This window comes from Bacillus rossius, chromosome 6 (genome assembly GCF_032445375.1).
Source record: "Bacillus rossius redtenbacheri isolate Brsri chromosome 6, Brsri_v3, whole genome shotgun sequence".
In the NCBI taxonomy this organism is placed as follows: domain Eukaryota; kingdom Metazoa; phylum Arthropoda; class Insecta; order Phasmatodea; family Bacillidae; genus Bacillus; species Bacillus rossius.
This window is the reverse complement of record NC_086334.1, coordinates 6,255,247-6,271,918: the sequence shown is the minus strand read 5'-3', so window position 1 is coordinate 6,271,918 and position 16,672 is coordinate 6,255,247. Positions and strand designations below refer to the sequence as shown.

Here is a 16,672-nt window from a genome sequence, read left to right as displayed (position 1 = left end):
GAGTCTGAAAGGGTATCTGACCATAATCTGTTCTGTTTGGGTGATCAAATGTAAACGAATTCAGGTACCTAATCTATAAAATTGCAGATTATTTGATAACCTAAATTTCAGGAAGTGGTAGTGCATAAAAAATTAGAATATTTTCTTTTATTATCAGTTGATCATAAATGGCTTTAAATTTCTGATCACTGTAATTTATTTAGTAGATATATTTATTTGGTTTATACAAATAAAAATTTTTCAGACAATAGCTGTTGCATTCCTTAAGAATTTAAAAATAGATGTAAAATTTTTCATAACAATCAAAGAACTCTGCTAAACATCTTTTAAAAAAAATATATATTTTTTTTATTTAACAGACTTTCAAAACATTTTATCTTCTCAGAAACTTTCCCAAACATGATTCCATTTCATGCTTTGTGATTTTTACGCAAGTTATATTTTTGGACTAATTTTAAATACAGTATTTGTGCTGTTTGGTTTGTTGCATATAAACACAGAAGTATTCAGAAATGCCTCTTAATTTGTTCATGCTCATGTTTTGCCAAGAGCTTTAATGTAAACCTAAGTATGTAAGTAATGTTTTATCCACAATTATGGCAGCATTACATTTATGTAATGCATAGTAGTAATGGTTCCTTTCTATCGAGTCAGCGATTGGTGGTCCTGCTTCTTTGGTCTCATACGTATTTTGGATGCACCTAAAATAAAAAGTCCAGTCTCACTACATTACTGACAAAAAAACAATTTACTAAACCTACTAAATTCTTGATTCAACACAACAGGAGAGAAAACCATATTTGCCAATTCCTCCAACATTAAAAAAAATAATATCTACAGTTAGCATGCCATATGTCCCAAAAGTGGTGCATTCGTTATGAACTCACATCACTTCTTAATAGATATATAGTTTAACAGAAGCCAACTATGTGTAAAAAAAAAAAAAAAAAAAAAAGCAATGAGTCTCTTAAGTCAGAAACTTCCAAGAATATATTTAATTCAGTATTTTTATAAAATATTTTAAATAAGCATAAACCACCATTCTGTAATCTTGGTGAGAATATTCTAAAATGAATCATTTTGTGCTGTAACAAGTTTGATGCAAATATGTGTGGTCCCCAAGTAAAAGTAAAATCAAACAAATTAATATATAGATTTTATTTTTTTTCTTTCTGATCCTGTAAACCAAGTTCGAAAAGTACAAACTTTGTTAAAATCTTCTTCAGTTCTATCTGCTTGCAAGCACTGGCTGCATTTCATGAAGTCGTGAATAGGTGCCGGGATGTATAATCTGCGATCCAAAATAAAACGACTATGTTATAAAGATGAAGTCTAAATTCACCCATATTTACTCTTGTTTGTCTAAAAGTATTACTTATAATTCCTATATTTATAAATATGCAATTAATTTTATTATGACTCTTTGAAAGCAAATGTATAAATCTCCAGAGAATGAACTTTTATTCTGGTAAACATTTAAGATAATGTTAAGTATAAAATATATAATTTTTTTTTTGTTTTTATTTATAAAATTTATATTTTTCCCTCAAAATATCTTATGGCTCTATTGAGTTATAGAGGCTAAAAGATTTGATGGAAACAATTTTACGTTGTAGCATGTTATGTATGTTATATGAGATATGTTACACCATGAATGTACTTGTATGCTACCATTAATATATTAGGTTTTACTACATTAGTAGAAATTCTTATATTTATAAAAAAATAGTAAGCTATTAAAATATATGGATGAATTATATGGGTCTGCCATCTTTTTCTTTCTCAAGAATTCTGAGACATCCACAGATGGCAGAACTGTGGTTACACATTTCTCTTCCACTCAACTTCCGTTCCATTTACGGAATTACTCCTACCAAATGCTGCATACCGAGAGATAAGATGTTACACATAACAAACTGTAACAATTATCTTACTTTTATTGACAGTTTTGATAATGCTTATGCATTTCATAAAATTTGTATAATTACCATATGAATGGTCGGTATTTGTATAATTCTTATTGCTCCAAACTACCAAATTAATTTTTAGAGAGCAGAAATTTAATGTTACCATCACGTTGAGACATTTAAATACACTTTTTTTTTGTGCACTACAAGTTAATCAGTGTTTCCCCACGTCTGAAGCCAGCATTGAAATATAACATTGAAAACATAAACCATCAGAAAAGACAATGTGCAGTTTTGACTTGTAAAGGTTTCATCTCCTGATTGACAGTACTTTGTCAATGCACCTTTGCAGCACATTTGCAGAAAATACTAGGTATCCATGAAATAAATCCTTACCTGTAACCAGAGTTGTAGTTGTCGAAAGATGTTCTATGGGTTCATCCACTGGAGATTAGGCCAATGAAAATTTCAATTTTACAATTCACAAAACCACCTGTGTTTTTTCTTTTTTTTTAAATTGTAAGCTACCTATTAAAAAAATTAAGTAGGTAATGTTTGTCTTTACTGACACTTTTGGTAAGTGCTTATGCGGTTTGATAAAATTTGTTTCATTCATGGCTATATAAATACCCAGCATTCATATAATTGTGATTATTATTCCTTATAAATCCTAATTTAATTTTCAGAGAGCAAATTTTAGGTTTTCTTACTTCATTTCACCATCATGTTGCAACATTTACTCCTGATAATGAATAAATTGTCACTGGCAAAACATTTTCAGTGAGACATTTGACTGAGGAAGAGCATTTTTGTGGCTAATGCACCAATGAGGAACCGGTCATCTAGGCCCTTCTGTTATGTGAAGCACATTTCAATTCCATCTTTGTGCAGTTCCAAGCAACACCCATCTCACGTGCAACCACCATCTGAACCCAGATTAAAAACACGTGCAAAAAGAAATTTCATGATGCTCAAGAGTAGAAAAGCAATCATCCAAATCTACAGAAAATGTGTGTGAATCCCAGACAATATAGCGAGAGTTTGGAATAAGGCCAGTTTTTTTTTTTTTTACAGAACCCTCCAGCCACCATTAAATACATTCATGCACTTGTTTCATATCAACTAACATTTAGGCATAGCTTATTGATGTACTAACTTGATGTAAGTTTTTGGACATACGCCATTGCTAAGAAATCTTAGCAATGGCGTATGTCCAAAAACTTACATCAAGTCATGCGCTCCCATTGCACAAATCTTTTAAAGATAACAATATTGATGTACTAGGTACTCAAAAAAATATGTTGACAAACTGGTATTAGTCTGCCTTAGATAAAATTATTCACATTAAACTAGGGATACGGTTATGTAGTCTAGCGTTTCTTGGAAGTCTCAGTCTTGATTTGCCCTGTTCTGCCAATGCGCTTCACTTCATTACCTATTTTGGTTTTATGGTAATTCATGCAGATGTTTCAATATGTCAACATTGCATTTCTTGTGTCAGGGTGTTTCCAAACTGATGTAGAGACACAATCTGTTTGCTCCATTCTATTACCCTCTCCATTTTGTTTCATATTCAAGAGGAATTAGGAATGACAAGGGACCTATTGAGTTGTCTAATATCAACAACTTCAAAAAGAACACTTTATTTTGCTTTACTGTTGTGTATTCTAAAATTTTTCTTTCGACAACATGATGATGGAGATTCTGATATGGAAAACGTGATAGTAGACGAATTAAAAAGCATTAATTTCCAGTGAGTATGACTTTCTAGTAGTTCTGTGAATTTAAAATAAAGCCTTGTATTAACCTGCATATCCTACATTCAATTCATTCTACACATTCATTTTGCTGTACACTACGACCATTAACGATTTGATTCACTCTTTTTTGCCATCATCAACTGCTTATAGACTGTGGTCAGGTCGACAAAACAAATTGCCTTCTGTCTCCACAATTCGTATCCGCTGCTACAGATCTAATAGGCATGTATGTAACATGAAAAAAAATATATTTTAGATAGAACACCAATTTCGTGAAGATGGAAATGACTCTAAGATCCTTAAATAATCGTGGAGAAATAACTTTTTCCCGTATATTTCGCATGCTAGAATCTATTTCTTGTTATTTATTCATATGTTATTTTTATCAGCAGCAGTCACAGATGTCAACCAAATGTTTTCTGACTTAAGTAACTTCTTGCAGATAAACAGCACTTTTCAACTAAAACTTTTCAGAAATATGAAACATCACTGCCTACAGCTGTATGTGATTTAACTCAAATTTAGCGGTTAAAAAAATACTGGATAGGAAAGACTGGGCGATGCTTGTTGGCCATTACTCACAAAGTTTATTCATAAAGCACCCTTAAACCAGTTAATCATTGTTTCTGTTGAAGGAAACTACGAAGAAATATAAGGCATTTCATTTGTGTTTTCATAAATCACCTATAACTCTTAATGAAAATGTTCTGGTTTACATTTGAATGACCCTCGTATTTGTGATGATTAACCTGCAGCCAATATATGACAGTTGAATTCAGACTCACTCTGAATAGCTTCAGACCATTAATGAGAAGGCACAAGTCTGATGTGAAGAGGTGGCAGTGAGAACCACGTCATAAATGTAGGAATGAAGAGTCGGTGATGTGAAAGGCTGCCTGGGTTTTTACACGAAGCTACTATAAACTGCACCAAGCATGACTTGTAGTTGAAAGTGATTTGAAGCCCATGCTGGTTTTAGACATTTCATAATTACAAAACAAAATTAAGTAGGCCTATGACAAACTTGGTAATTGCATTTATTATGTTACTATGTTTGAATTATTCCAATCAGTTTAGTTGTATTGCAACCACAACAACTGAGAGTACTCTAATTTGTCTTTCAACCATGGGCATTCCTTGACTGGATGGGTATTCAAAATTGTTGCAATGCAAATATGTCTATAATAGCAGGAGTTCTTCAATGTGCATTTTCGAAAAATTTTGAAGCATACCGTATGTTCTTAAATATATATATTTTTGGTATAAATTGTATTTTTTTTTTTAATTCAAGCATATTTATTACTTGCATTCAAACATGGAAGGTAGGAAGACACTGCTGAAACTTAATAAAAAAATTTAATTATCAAGTGGATAAAACATGTTACTTAGTAGTTGGATGGAATGAAATGAACCAGGACATACATACTTATAAACTTTACCTTGAGCAAAATATAATAGTAATGAAACTATCAGTGTCAAAATATGTAGTTAGAGAATGTATTGGTAAATGCAAGGGAGGAATAGGGGGATATCCAGACCTCCTTTTCTGAAGTTGTTAAATAAATGTGAAATCTTGGTGAGTTGTTTTTTATTATGGGTGATACAAGGCCAGCTGTTATAACACCCGGAACTAGAAACCACAGAGGAAGTGATGCACATTGAGAATGATAGTGTAAAACTCCAGAACTCTTGTTGATGTAATTTTTTTAAAACAGAAGTTATAATTTATATTTTTCTAAATCCTCTCCCGAAAATAATTTCTTGAATTTCCCACTGAAAATAGCACTATTATGAAAAAACAATCGGTCTATTTTCCCATTTTTTTTAATTGTTTTATGTTAACATCAACTTTTTTTGTAGTGTTTAAAGAATTAACTTGCAGATTCCATTTTAGAGCAGCCAATACTTTCTACACTCACATTGTCTCATGCTTGCACTTGTATTGTATAAAGGAATAATAGTATAGCATATGGCAGTCTCAGGACCCACACTGAAAGTACCTTTTTTGGCACACAGTTGTTTGAGCACTAAGAAAAAGCCACATTTCAAGTCATTATTATTTGACAAAATTTATTATTTAAGATGATACCTAGTAGAAAAAATAAATCACTTTAGAAAAAACAGATTTTTAGCAAGCATTACAATATAAGAAATTAAGTTTACAGATGTCATAATTTTGAGGGTAAATTCCATGATATGTTAAAGTTTAAGAAAGTAAACTAAAGGGCCAGAACCAGCAAATAATGTTGAAATATTTCTTGAAGACCAAGAAAGCATGTAACTGTTGTTGAAAACTAAAAAAAATAACCTCAAAGATTAAATTTACTCATTAGCCGAATAATGGAGTGATGTGAAAGAATCTACACTGAAGAAGAGCTGGAAAATCACAACAGTGAAAAATTAGGTACACCACTGGGTTCACTGTAAACCAAGACAAATTTCCATCATAACCATGTTCTTGGAATTCTGTTTATCTGATGTTGCCGCGGTCAACGTTCACTACCGTACGTAATAATGAAGCAGTTTATAAGGCAAGATTCTGTTTAAATGTTCATTTCCAATGTGCTCAACAAACAGTGAACCAATAATGACACATCTACGTTCAAAACTCATTTACAAAAACCCAAAGCCACAACAGAGAAATAACAAGAGACTTTATTTGTCCAACAATTTGAGTACACTCATTATAAAACAATTCGCCGCGGATAGCAAATGTGAGAAGCGGATATTTACAGAGGCAGCGTGACAAAGCTCGTGTGCGCGGCCGCGCCCGCTACTTCCCCCGAAGTGCCAGGATCTGTGGGCTGTCGCCTACGTCTGACCTTACTGTCATTTTCTCCGCGTCCTCCGCGTCGAACTGGATGCGGTGCCGCGCGTCGAATCGCTCTTTGCACAGCTTCAGCGCGTACAGCAGCATCAGCGGGATGGGCGTGAGGATCGCCACTGCGACCGGCACCACTGCACAGCAAACAAATACGTTAAGTCGCACAGGGTGTGCCCCCGAGCTGACTGTGAGGCCCTACGCTTGCTTCCCCCGTCCTCCTTTCACAATCCCAGTACATTATAACTAAAGAGTATTGACTTCCTGACCATTCAATGACTTGATCATTGTCACAAATTTGTTAAATACGAAGAACTCGTATCATTTGTAACATATACACTAAGTTGCCTAAACTACAATCTTTTTATAAGTAGGTAACAATGTTATTTGTCCAAAAAAAACTAAAGACAATATTTAACAAACTAGAGTAATGGCGTGAATACTAGATTACAGACCATTTTACAGCTAGGAATTTATAAATGTTAGAAATATATATATTGTACATAAATACATGAAATGCTTAAAAATATTTTCGTTCCATTAAGCTAATGTTTGCTTAGAAAACTGTGTTACAGCAGATGTTAGGTGAAATTATTCATGTGTAAACATCTTGGTACACGGCATTTGGTAGGAGTAATTTCATGAATGGAACGGAAGTCGGTTGGAACGGAAATGTGTCCCTAACACGTGGTGCTGCCATCTGTGAATGTCTCAAAAATCTTGAAAAGATGGCCGACCCACGTGACTCATCCTGGTCATCCATATATACTAACTTTCCCTGAAAATTGGGGAATGTTCTAAGTGTATTGTGAGCCAAACTAAACTTTGTAATAGTACAAATACCCTTTATTACATTATGTTATAAATTATAATAACAAAAAAAAAGACCACTTAGAAAATAAGTATTACAATTTCTACATTCTTAGTTAATATTGAAATGTAAAGACATAATAAATTGGTAGCCTATATAAATATTCAATGCCATGTTGAATAAAAAAAAAATATCATGATTATGTTTTTTCTGTTAAATCTTATATGTTGAATAAGGTTAAGGTTTGTTTGTGTAGTGTAGCGAGTAAAGATTGGCGACAGTGAAAAGATAAACATGGCGGACTGGGATGCCTATGTGGGTCAGCAACAGTAATGTGAATGTTTATGATATTAGTAGTGATGTATTTAGTAGTAATACAGTGAAGAAATAAATAAACGTTACAGTTTGTAGGAAGTATATATGAACTGATTTCTGTCATGTTTTAGTTAAATTTTGTTTTAATGTATCTATTGGACTGCAACTTTTTAGTTTGAAACATAGCTTTAGAGTAACAACAAAATGTTAAATATCTTTTAACGCCATGTTTTATAATGAGGACAATAAAGAAGGATTATTATCTTGGATAAGAAATGTCAGCAAAAAAAGAAATGGTAGGCATATAAAGCAAAATCCACATAATTTTATTTATCCAGGAAGTGATTTCTTTTCCTTACCTAACCAAAAACATAATGTTTTTGTAGGAAGGGTCCAAGATGTACCTAGAGGAACCTAAGTGCATCTCACGCTGAAGCCTATAAGCTTAGTCATGCTGGGATTAGAAATACAAGGAAGGGTCGCATGCATAGTGTGTTTTGTTCCGGGGTTGGCCAGACATGGCAGCAATTGAAGCCATGACTATGTATTCACTCTATAGTAAAATAACAATTGTAAAAAAAAAATTCATTATCAATATCACAGAAATGAAAATTATTGATTTCATTAAACACACAGGTCTGCGATGAAAAAGTTTTTTAAATAAATTTATCACAAACATGTAGATGTTGGTCTGTATATAGCAAATATAAACCTTGTTTTAACGTATCATGTCGCATTATTTTTGCATATAGATAAATATATATTAGTTCGTAAGATCGGTAGGTAAGTTCTTTTTTTTTTTTACAAAATTGATTCCATGATCTATATTTATATTCTATTCTCTATGACCGACCCTCTTATAGTCTATTGTTACTAACCTGCCTTTCCCATGTGAGAAAAACCATCATAGTGGTTTAAACTGCAAAAAAAAAGTGTAATAAAAGATTGTTTTATTAAATTTGTAACTATGGCTCCTCAGAGTTGCAAAAACAATCCAAATGTATTTTGCTATATTTGCGGACAATATACAATAGTTAAGCATAGATTAAAAATAACAGACTTTGTAAAAAATGCTTATTATGCTTACTTCAGAATGAGGTTATGTTACCAAGAGAAACAGTGGGTTCCGCATACAGTATGCCGGCTATGTGTTGTAGTGTTAAGACAGTGAACTTACGGTAAATAAAAATCATTGTCATTCGGTATTCCTATATTGTGGCGGGAACAAAAAAATCATACAGATGATTGTTATTTTTGTTTGACCAATGTAACAGGATATAATTTTAAAAACCGTGCCAAAATTGTGTATCCTGATGTTTCATCTGTAACAAAGCCAGTTCCACATGGACCCGAATTACCCATACCAGTTCCTACTAACACTAACAGCTTCGAAACGCCTTTATCACAAAACTCAGAACAAAGTGATCATCTGCAAAGCAGTGGTGAAATTTTTCACCCTACAAATGACCCTTGACCTATAAAACAGCAAGAACTGAATGATTTGGTACAGGATCTTGGATTACCTAAGGACGCTGCAGAACTTCTCAGTTCTTGACTAAAAGAAAACAATTTATTAGATGCTGCAACTACATTTTACTGGTATCGAAGCAGAGAGCAAGAATTTGTGGAGTACCTATTTTAAGAAAGAGGATACTTTAGTATTTTGCTGTGATATTGGCGGTTTAGTACAAAAATTCAATATCGAATACAATACACAAGAATGGCGACTCTTAATATATTCTTCAAAAATAAGCTTAAAGGCTGTCCTTTTCCATATCGGCAATAAATTTGCATCGATACCTGTAGCTCATTAGGTTTATCTTAAAGAAACTTACAAAAACTTGAAAAATTTTTTGGAAAAAATAAAATACACCGAACATAAATGGTTAGTTTGTGGTGACTTAAAAATCATATGCATGCTTCTTGGCCAACAGCAAGGCTACACAAAATTCCCTTGTTATATTTGTGAATGGGACAGTAGAGCAAGAAATTTACATTGGAAAAAAACTGATTGGAAAATTAGAATGGAATCGAAAGTTGGAGTAAAAAATGTTATCAATCCGAGCTTGATGGATCCCGAAAAAATATTACTTCCACCACTTCACATCAAACTTGGTTTGATCAAACAGTTCGTAAAGTTATTACCGCAAGATGGAAATATGTACTTTCAAGTATCTTGTTCATGTTTCCTAGCTTATCTGATGCGAAGTTGAAAGAGGGAATATTTACGGGACCTGATATCAGGAAACTGATTGGGGATACAGAATTTGAAAAAGTGATGACAACCTTGGAACGAAATGCCTAGCATGGCTTTAAAAATGTCATATATGTATAAGTTTCTAGGTAACACAAAAGATCCTGCGTATAAAAATATTGTCCAGGAAATGTTAAACGCCTATAAAAATTTAGGCTGTAATATGAGTCTGAAAATTCATTTTTTTAAGTCTCACATTGATTGTTTCCCAAAAAATCTAGGCGAAAACAGTGAAGAACAAGGTGAACCGTTTCATCAGGACATAAAAGAGATGGATAGAAGATATCAAGGCCGTTGGGATGTTAATATGATGGCGGACTATTGCTGGATGATACACAGAGATGAAATAAAAAATCATAAACGAAAACCAAGAAAACACAGCTTTTTTTCAAAAAGAAAACATTATTAATTGTTTTCCTCATGTCTATCTTAATGTTGTATTTTAATAGCTATAGACTCAATAAAACTTTATAAAATATTCTAAAATGATTCTCAGTCATTTTATTAAATTTTTATTTTGTTCTTTTTCGTATTCAAATACTATATCATCTAAATATGATAAATGTGACGTGGTATATATCATATGAATACCGTTTTCTATTACTTTTAAGTCAATTAAAACCAATATTAACCATTTCAAAAAAAAACTTTAAAAAAAAATATTTCGCAGACCTGTGACATTAATGTGTTATCTTATCATCATACACAAGGTTTTCACTTTGTTCGAACGAAGCTCAATCATGCAAGTATTTATGCACGCAACGCCAGAGCTCGGACACAGCGGAACATGAGCCTCCTGGCGGAGAGTGACCGACGGAGCTACCGGTAGTGAGGTCAGCCTCCGGCTGCTCCAGCGCCACCCTCAGCAGGAATATGGAGATGCCTGTGTTCTCCAGCCCGGTCTCGATGCTGATGGCGAGCACGTCTGCCGGCGGCTGTTGCAGCACCCGGCCCAGGATCGCACCGCTCAAGTAGCCCAGCCACGGCAGTCCCATGCCCGCCACCAAGATCTACGACACGTGTTCCCCAGCCTTTCAACGATTCTTGCTTTCTGGGGATTGTAATATTACTGTCAAAATCAGCTACTAATTAATACCATGACTTGCCCATACTTTCTTTCAAAATGGTCCTCCAGCAGATGAAATAGCCTATACTAAACTTGTTAAATAAAATTTCATACTTACCTTTGATGATTTTATGAAAGGAAATGAATTGAATTAGATGCTGTTGAGTTGAAACTTGTGCAAACACCTTTTAACTATCTGGGACGTGTATTGAAGGAAAGGGAGAAAAACAAGGAGGAAGTAGTAAGGAGAGAAAAACGAGATGTATTTTACGGGTGTCTGAGCGAATTGGTATGGAAGAGAGAGGGGGAGGTGCCATTAAAATGCAAACAAGTGTTGTTTAATAATTACTATACACCCGTAGTCACTTACAGGGCAGACACTTTGGGCCGTAGACAAGAGAAATGCTGCGGATAACACCCTCTTTATGAGGAGTACGTTGTCAGTTACGAGGCGAGACAGGATCAGGAACGAGATGGTGCAAGCAAGAGAAGGAGCACATGACTTGAAAATATTGTTCAAAAAAACAAAAAAAAACAAGAATGAGATGGTATGACCTTGACCAGAGAATTTAGGGGGAAGGGGGGAACCAAAAAAAAAATATAACTATAAAAATTATGGTGGTAACATACACAGGACGAAGACCCCAAGGAAGACCAAGGATACGGTTGAAGGAGCAAATGATTAAAGGAGTGCAGGAGAGAGGAGAAGACTGGAACGGAGTGAAGGTGGAGGAATGCCGAAGAGACAGCATAAGATGGACTTTACTAACCTGGCTGCAGGCTGGATGTAGTTAATGATGATGATGATGATGATGATGATGATGATGAAGTTGAGATGATGACTTGCCGCAATACGTATTCGAATGCACGAAAGTCATAAAACATCAATCAATTTCTACATTGTAACAAGGACATGCAAAGTGTGCTACAAGTACTTATTTCAGACAATGAGCTAACCGCCTCCACAATGCCAGTTCGAACGTTGTGCCCGTCGAGTGTCTCTGTTCGCTCACCCGCCACGTGAACAGCTCGAACAGGTACACGTTGGTGACGATGGCGAACACGACGATGAAGACGAGCAGCAGCAGCGCGAAGGGCTTGAGCGCGCGGGCCATGACCTTGGCGACGCGCGGCAGGTAGCGCTGCACCAGGAAGCCGACGCCCAGAGGGATGAGCAGCCCCACGGCTAAGGAGGCGATGCGCACGTACGGCACCTCCAGGTTGCCCTGCCGGAAGATGACGCGCCCCAGCGTGAAGATCCACAGCGGCATCATCCCTGCGCAACGTCCACGGGCGTCGTCAGTCCCGCACGCAGCACAAGGAGTTGCAGTCACATCGCATTGTTTAGTTAATACAATTTATTGGGACATTGCAGTTATGCACTGTCTGCCATGCAAAATGAGTAGGGACCGGAAAAATTCGCGGATTCAATTACCTCTAGGATAGCCTCCATTATCCTCTGCATTTCTCAAGTAAACACGCGTGTTCATTGGGTACTAAATTGTGAGGCGTCTCCACTGGGTAGCTTGTGATTCGACGCTTCTTTGGTCGATAGTCTCTCGTTGGCCCAGAGAGCTCCAGTTAAAACTGCCAGGCCAATAGCAGAACCGGCAGAATTGTACACATGTTTGAATTTCAGCCTATCACAAAATGAATCCGCAAATTTTTCCGGTCTCTAAAAATGAGAAATAAAAATGAAAACGTAAGCCCACAGAAAACAAGCCTAAATCAGCTGATGTCGACAATTCGATTCAACAATGAAACTAAACAGGGTTTTATGGATAGCAAAACGAACACAATCAAAACTTAAAATATCATACAGCGCAATAATTCCGTGGTGCTGACGAACTCAGTGGGCCAACAACGACGAGACATTTTCAATAAGAACAGTAAATGTAGACAGACAACCAACTTAGACAACACACAACAAACATATGAACACAACAATGAAAAAAACAGCCTCAACGTTTTGGGAACTAGCGTCTGTCCCCCGACATCAGGCACAAACAAACTGCAATGACGTATGTCCACCAAAAAATTGTATTAATTAAAAATTCCCATTGCATGAATCATTTAAAGAACATATTAATAATTACATTCACATTTTGACAGTTCTGTGATACAGTGACTGTGGATGAGATAGTAGGACAATCCACACTGAAGTTAACAGAGGGAGACAAGATATAAGTGAAGGTTACTCTGACTTCAACACACTCATAAGTATCTTAATGACAGCCAATTAAAGCATAGATATGGTTTTATTACTTTTTTCTGCATTTAGTTTAAATATTTACTTATGTCTACTAGAACCTCTCGAAAAAAAAATAAAATTTAAAGATTTAATTATTTAGTCAATTTTTAAAACATAAAAGTTTTTTGATCAATAATATTAATTTTAAAAATGAAATAAAAATGACTGTATAATTAGGTGTAAGAGAAGGTGGTGTCTGCAGTAGAATATGTATGCTGAATGGTGGGAACAAACTACTTCAAATAAACTAAGAGTTCTTTGTAATTTCAGATAACTGGATATTCATACCAACTACGTCGTATTTTGACTTCCGAGTTTTGTTTTTAGAGTAAATACAAATTATAAGAAACCAAAGTGTTTTTGAAGGATTCTTAACAAGGTTTTTTTTTTAATGTTTTTGTAATATAGGTACCAAGATTATTTACTTGGAGGATGTTCAAAGGCAATAAACTAAGTACCTATTCATAAATTTATGGAGATATCTGCACTGTTACAATTGATCCAGAGATCATCGTATGTTTATCGTTATTTTCCTTAATTTGCAGGTACTAAGTTCACTTACTTTGAGCATAATTCCAAAAGAATAATTTTGGTGCATCAGCAAAACTTCGAAACTTGTTAAGACAACTATACAAGAACATGCTTATTTCTGCCACGTGCGTGTTAACCCTGTCTACACCGAAAATAAAAAATCCCTTTTGGCAGGCGTAAGTTGATTTAGTACCTACTTATTCTGGGAACTTCTATAAACCTCTAGAAAATTTTAAAAACTTAATGTACATAACATCTTATATGTTCTCTAATAGCCAATACTCCAAAACGATCAATAAAACATTTTCTTATATTTCTTATATTCCATGCAGCGAAAATGTTTCGAATGTTTTTAGCTCAGTGCATCCAGCATTGAATAGCTTAGAACAATTTTTCATTTTATGCCTACCAAGGTAGTAGTGAATTTTTTTGACCTTCAAACAATATTTTTTATCCCTCGCACTAATACGTGTGCGTACAAAAATTTGCTTTGGATCAAGGCTTAATAATAATAATAATAATAATAATAATAATAATAATAATAATAATAATATTAACTTGGTTAAAATAATTCTGAACAATTTTGCTGGTAAGGAAGTATGATTTTTTTTTTTTTACTGTAAGAGTTCATCTCAACAAAAATTGTTTCAGCTAAAGGTTTAAGATAATGCTTACGATGTTTACAATACTTTGTAATAGATTTTATAGTATAAGTACCTACCAAAATAATTGTAATTATTTTATTTCTACCCCTTGTAGTAATGGTTGGTTACAAAAAGATTTGCTTTTGACATAAGTTTTAGACCAAATTTAGTAATTTAAAATAGTTTACCTGGTATAGAAATTTTATTAACTTTTTATTCCAACCCCTGGTTTTTTCAAACCCTTGCAGTAATGTATCAGACCAAAGGTTTAGATAATTTTTAGAAGATTTTCAATTAATTGTTATAGATTCTATAGTTTACCTGACAAGGGAGTTATGATTATTTTTTTGTCATTTAACTTCTGTTTTTTCCACCATTTACAGCAATGGTTGGTTGTATGAAAAAAATGTTTTTAACAAAAGTTTTTCATAGTATTTGTAATGGATTAAATTGCGTGCCTACTATGGGAGTTAAAATTTTTTTGTCCTATACACTTTTTTTTTTTTCACACCTTGCTATAATGGTTGGTCATACAAAAAATTATTTCGAACAAAAGTTATAGATAATATTTTTTGGTTTTTTAAAAAATAAGAACGGATTTAATAGTTGACATACTGAAATTATGATTTCTTTTAATATTCTACCCCTTTTTTTTTCATTCCCTTGCTGCAACAGTACGTTTTATCAAAAATTGTTTCAGACAAAAGTTTTAGACAAAAATTACACGAGTTACAAACAATTTGATTAGTTTTGATGGTGTGCATACTTCGTTTGTCCACCCCTTGCAGTTATGGTTGGCCATATCAAATGTATTTAGACAAAGTTTTTTGGTAGTACCTATTACTCCGAGACGAGTTATAATACGTTCAAACAGTTGCGATATATGTCATATTATGGGAGTTGCAATGATTTTTTCTTTCCTGTTTTTCAAAAAAAAAAAAACCTTCTCCATTTCTCCCTCTTTAGTGATCTTTTGCCCATTAACGAACTAGTCCGAGATTTTCCATTACCATACGTTACGTATTAGTTTGGAAGTGATTCGTGAAAAATTACTGCAGTTATCGTGTCCATAAAAACTTTATATTATAAAAAAAATCCAGAAGGCGTGCTATTGTAACCAGTGGTGTAGCAAGCGGGTGGCAGGGAAGGAGGGGTGGGGGTTTTGCCGCCACGACAGTTTCGCTGTTACTGAACCCTCCCCCCCCTCTCTTTTAATCCAGAAGGGGCCGCCATTTTCAAGTCTGGCCTGGGGCGCCAGTCACCTTAGCTACGCCACTGAAAGTCTTTCTTCGATATCTACCTAAAGGTACGGTTTTTTTTAACGAAGAACTGTTTGTTTAGGTATATAAGGTGAAGTGTTCGCGGAAGAAGTTCGCAAGTTTGCTCGTGACTTCCGACGTGGGTTGGCGAGGACGCCTCGAGGGCTCACCGAAGGCGGCGAAGGTGCTGATGGTTGTCATGGTGATGCTGAGCGCCACGTTGCCCCCCAGCACCAGGGTCCAGATGTTGGAGGCGCCGCCGGCGGGGCTCACTCCCGTGAAGAACAGCCCCAGCTGCAGTGCCACCGAGTCGGGGAACAGCAGCCGCGCCAGCCCGAAGCTGATCTGCGGAGCCCGCGTTGGAGGATCACCTGGCGGCTTAGGGTGGCATGCAACATCTCCCAGGGGAACTGGGGGTCCGGGAACTTCCAAAATACAATTGCTTTTATGAAAGAAAAAAAATGGAGGGGAGGCTATTTTAACACATTTCTTATGTCACGTAAACAAATGTTAAATTAACATATTGTTACGATTTACTGCGGGTTCGTAAAGGATAGCCCAACTAAAGATTTTTATCACACACAGTTTTATTTATTGCCACAAATTATGTCACTTAAAAAAAATCTTTTAAAATAGCAAATAATTAATAACACTTAAAGAAAGGTCTATTCCCCAGTCACTCGTTCCACACACCTCGCTGGGCCGCACCTCTAGCGCAACTCTCGCCGCAGCACCCCTCGTGGGTCTCCGCCGCGTGACTCCGTCGCCACACTCCGCCGCCGCCGCACTTACACTTCGCCGAGGTCCACTCGACTCCTCGCTCGCAGCTTCGCTCGGGACTCCGCCACGCCCGCGACTCTATCGCCCGAATACTCCGCCGGGGGAAAACTCCCGACTCCACTGAACTCACTCACTCCCTGACCTGGAACCTTCGTCCAAGGACTTCGCCACTCTGCGGCACCCGCGGCACTATCGCCCGGAAACTCCACCGCAGGAGAACTCCCGACTGAACACTCCGAACTGACCCCCCCGGCCGGGGTCCTCGGGCATATA

At 35.6% G+C, this 16,672-nt stretch overlaps 1 protein-coding gene across 3 annotated transcripts in view; it reads right to left on the bottom strand.

Annotated features, from left to right (window-relative positions):
- Positions 1 to 362: 362 nt before the first annotated feature.
- The window catches only part of LOC134532556 (ileal sodium/bile acid cotransporter-like), a 45,859-nt gene continuing 29,549 nt past the window's right edge, over positions 363 to 16,672 (bottom strand). The window contains exons 3-7 of one of the 3 annotated variants that reach the window (XM_063369075.1): positions 15,790 to 15,964; positions 11,948 to 12,210; positions 10,692 to 10,878; positions 6,495 to 6,625; positions 363 to 701 (exon numbers count right to left, since the gene is read on the bottom strand). In XM_063369075.1, coding sequence (XP_063225145.1) covers positions 681 to 701; positions 6,495 to 6,625; positions 10,692 to 10,878; positions 11,948 to 12,210; positions 15,790 to 15,964 — 777 coding nt within the window. In that variant the 3' untranslated portion in view covers positions 363 to 680. Of the gene's footprint in view, positions 702 to 1,138; positions 1,292 to 6,304; positions 6,626 to 10,691; positions 10,879 to 11,947; positions 12,211 to 15,789; positions 15,965 to 16,672 lie in introns of those variants that run through there. The other 2 variants (XM_063369073.1, XM_063369074.1) reach the window with 2 other exon arrangements.